Raw genomic sequence first — 4,090 nt, 5'->3', positions numbered from 1 at the left:
CCTGGCTGAACCCAGCACAGTTCCTTTGCCTTTCTTGCTGTAACGTAACGCTACCAGCTGATGCAGGTGAACTCCAAGGGTAAACCTGCACTGTTCAAACAATCGAGTGTCTTGGGGTTTGCGTGGTTTTTCTGAATGTATGTTACTTCCTCTTTTAAGGAATAATAAAGTGATCAGAGTCTCAAAGAAAAGAGCTTGTGATAACTTAGAGGAAAGAAGAGATTTTCTAGCCTTCACCTCTTTGCACGTTCCAAGTCATCGTTGGCCTGCTCCAGCTCCCTCACATACTTGTGCAGCTGATCCTTAATAGCCCTCGTCTGGCTGAGGTCATCCTCTAACAATGACACTTGCTTGTAACTTTGTGCATACTGGTGCTCCAGTTTCTCCTGAAAGAAAGAAGTAGCAAGATAAGGATCAGTCACAAGCACTCTCTAAGTCATCAGCAGTAAAAGGGGACAAAGACAGTAACATACTCACTGCAGTCTGCTGATGGGGGAATGCTGGTAATACAGAACAAAAACTGGGGAGGTAGAAGGAACACGCTCTGACCACCAGAACTGGACACAGTACAGAATCACAAACGCCGCATTGTGCGGTGACATCTCGCCACGACACAGCTGGCGGCTCAGAGTTGCATCCCTGCATCTGTTCCCAACAGCCTGCGCTGACAGCTGCTCTGAAGCCTCAAACATCCAGGAAGCCAGACAGAAATCCAACTGCACAGCCTCCCCTTCAGTGCCTCTCCCTTGACAATAGCCACTCTGTTACAAGAACTTGTTTGACATCTCCATTAGCAAAAATGAGAGCCGCTGAAGGCTGTTACAAAACATCCAGGCCCACAAGCTCACCTTGGAAAGACTGGGAGAATGGATTCCCAAACACACTCTCACCAGCTCTGAGGGTACAGTAGGGGCTTATGGAAAAACTACTGACCTTATAAAGCATGTCCTGACCTTGCAGCTATAGCTGGGACTGCATATGTGAACAAATAATTCCATAAATTTTATTTCCACTTGCTAAGTTTCCAACCTTTGTCTTCACTAAAATGACCCAAGACTACCAAAAATGATGCTTTTCCAAGACAGCCAAGAACTTGTTAACCTAGAAGCATCAATTAAATCACCTTCTGCACATGCAGATCCTTATGCAACAATTCCTGACCCCACAGATACGGCTGTTAAGAATGAGGAGATCTCTCTGGAAGACGTACACAAATCACCCACCTTCAGTTTCCTTCAAGATCTCATAAAACCAAGGAGACGTTCTGCGCAAAAACACTAATTTGCAAAGAAAGATGACAACGCAGTGGTCTGACAAAACATACTTGTGTCATCCACTCTGTTGCTACGCTGATGCTGCCTACGTAACTAGTAAAGCAGCTACTTGGCAATGCTTGGAGAATTCAAACAAAAAAGCACAGACTCCGTGACATGAGTGTCACGTGTCACGTTTCATGATGCGAACAAGAGAAGTTTGGCCAGAAACGTCCCTGGTAGGTTACTAGCCTTATCTGGAGTACATACCATACTCAAGCCTGGATCCTAAACAGACAATCCCTTTCCTTCATTTGGATATTCAGTGACTAAGAACACACCAGACAATCTAAAATGAGATCCAAGACATATCTGTGTGAAGAGACAATGCTATTACAGACAAGACCCACCTTTAACGTTTCCACTTCATACTTCAGTCTTTGGTTATCTGCTTGCAAATCTCTATTCCTCTGCTCAGCTTGCACTAGCTGTGCCTCCAACTCAGCTTCTAATTCTCTGCTTCCCTCTTGAAATTCAGCCAGCTCTTCACGAGCTTCCTGGAAGCTGGAAGGAGAGGTTTTCATTAGTTGAAAATTTAGCATCTCCCAAGCTAAACCAAAATCCACAGCTCTTCTAAAGTAATGTGTTGAAAGATCAGGAGTTTTGAGTACTTAGGTGTCATCCATAGACCTCTAATGGGAAAAATAGTTGGAGAAATAGAGAAATTCCATCATTAAGTTTAGCTATAAAAGGAAATTAACTCTCTTACATCGAAACAAACAGCTACATTAAATTCATGTGTAAATACAAACCCATATCAAAGCTATTTACAGGATTCATGGGAAACTGAAAACCACTTTGCACTCCAGTAGTTTTCACTGCGAGCAGACTTGATAGAGTCAATGAATTAAGCAAACATTTCACCTTATTTTGGTCAAAAACTGTAAAAAAGAACAATTTCTGGATCTCTGCACCACCTGGAAATTTAAGATTCTTGAAAAGTGTGAAGGTTTGAATCCTAGGGTTACCGAGAGCTTTGGCAGGAAGCAAGCACATACCTACCTTCACAGAATCATAGAATAGTTTGGGTTGGAAGGGACCTTAAAGATCCTCTCGTTCCAACCCCCCTGCCATGGGCAGGGACACCTTCCACTAGACCAGGTTGCCCAAAGCCTGGGCTTTGGACACTTCCAGGGATGGGGCATCCACAGCTTCTCTGGGCAACCTGTCCCAGTGCTCCCCACCCTCTCTGGGAAAAAACCACTGCAAGTTATTAAATACCAGAAGTAGCCACCCCACACACTTTGCTGATTAAATTTGCCTCTTTACCATACCTAACAGCTTGGCTCTTAGCAAGCAGCTGAGAAAACTAACAAGGCTTTAGGAAACAACATATCCATTGGTGTCTAGGACAGAATTTTGACACCCAAGAACAGCTTAGGCATCTCTATATGCCCAACATCTCTCCCCAAAAAACTAAAACCAAACAAAAAAGCAACTTGTACCTTGGGCTCTTTGGGCTTGTCAGGGGTTTATCTCAATTTCAAGAGTCACACTGAATGAAAAGAAAGTTTTCCAAAGAAAATAAACTAGGAGCCTCCAATACTCTTCACTCAAAAAACAGCCCAAAAACAGATCTCACCCCCACAAGAAGCACAGCATTACTCAAGACAACCTGTCTTGTCATTTTTGGTAACCAAAAAGCCCTGCGTCCCCTAAAAGATGCAAACCACTGGTACAGGCTGGACTATGAGGTACCATACACTTCAATAAACTGCAGCAGACACCAAATCAGACACTTTCATACCAGTAATTCAACTACAAGAAGCTTGTGGGAACAGTCATGATACAAGGCAAGCCCAAAGGTGCCTTCTTATGATAGAAGATCAAAATACTACTTAATGCAGCACTTCAATTATACTAAGATGCACACGATCATAAAATGGCCCTGCTCTTGCTCAAACATGCTCGAAACATAGCCTGGAGTTCATGCCATGGTAACACTATGCAAGAAACACTCAGCTCCCACAAAACTGGAAATTTTAAAGCTTGATTTAAAGCTGGAAATGCAGTTCTTTTTCTAAAATATTCAATACCCATCTCGGTGTGGCCTTGCACAGAAACAGATTAAACAATGTTCTGGTCATTAAGAACCAAATCCAGCCTGCAAGTCTACAACAGTACCTTTGTTTGTACTTCAAGGAAAGCTCTTTCCAATACGCAGTTTCTTCCTTTGGACTTGAAAAAGTTGGGATTTCTTCACTGTCCATGATCAACACAACCTGCATGATACAAACAAGAATACAGTCAGGATAAATAGACAGGCAGACTGCCCCCAAAACTGCTCCTAAGTCCTGGGTTTCATCGCCACAGCCTTTCTGACAGCAGCATCCAGACCTGGCACCTGCAAAGGGGATGTTAACGAACCCTAACAAGCATCATTCAGCACTGAGACCTGCTGCAACAAGCAACGTAATTTTATCCAGCTTCTGGAAACACTTGTGCATTAGCTTGAAAAGAGAACAGAATTTTGGCTGTATTTCATACCTGCCAGTGAAACAGCAACTAATGCCACAAGCCCACTAGGACCGCAGTTAGTAAGGATATTAGCATTTACAGCTATCACAGTCTCCACTTTCCTTCATAAAACGTTCCTAAAGAGATTTTGCCTCCTGTCACCAACACAGCGACACACGCTACAACTCCTGTTAGAGCTGCAAAGGCACATAAGGAATGAGGCTGAACGCCCTGGGGTCAACCGCTAACACGCTGCGCTGCCGCGATTAAAATTCAGTATTTTTATCCTACCTTGACTCCTAGCTAGTTCCTGATTTCAT

General features: G+C 43.4%; 1 protein-coding gene across 1 annotated transcript; it reads right to left on the bottom strand.

Moving 5' to 3' along the window:
- Positions 1-233: 233 nt before the first annotated feature.
- On the bottom strand, positions 234-3,523 carry LOC104514860 (nuclear distribution protein nudE-like 1). The gene is made up of 3 exons (XM_010158657.1): positions 3,438-3,523; positions 1,664-1,817; positions 234-386 (listed from the first exon to the last, which is right to left on the bottom strand). The coding sequence occupies exons 1-3, from the start codon at positions 3,521-3,523 to the stop codon at positions 234-236; spliced, it is 393 nt and encodes a 130-aa protein (XP_010156959.1).
- Between the last annotated feature and the right edge of the window lie 567 nt (positions 3,524-4,090).

Source organism: Eurypyga helias, unplaced genomic scaffold (assembly GCF_000690775.1).
Source record: "Eurypyga helias isolate BGI_N326 unplaced genomic scaffold, ASM69077v1 Scaffold49429, whole genome shotgun sequence".
NCBI classification, from domain to species: Eukaryota; Metazoa; Chordata; class Aves; order Eurypygiformes; family Eurypygidae; genus Eurypyga; species Eurypyga helias.
Note: the sequence above shows the minus strand (reverse complement) of the source record. Positions and strands in the feature narration are given on the sequence as shown.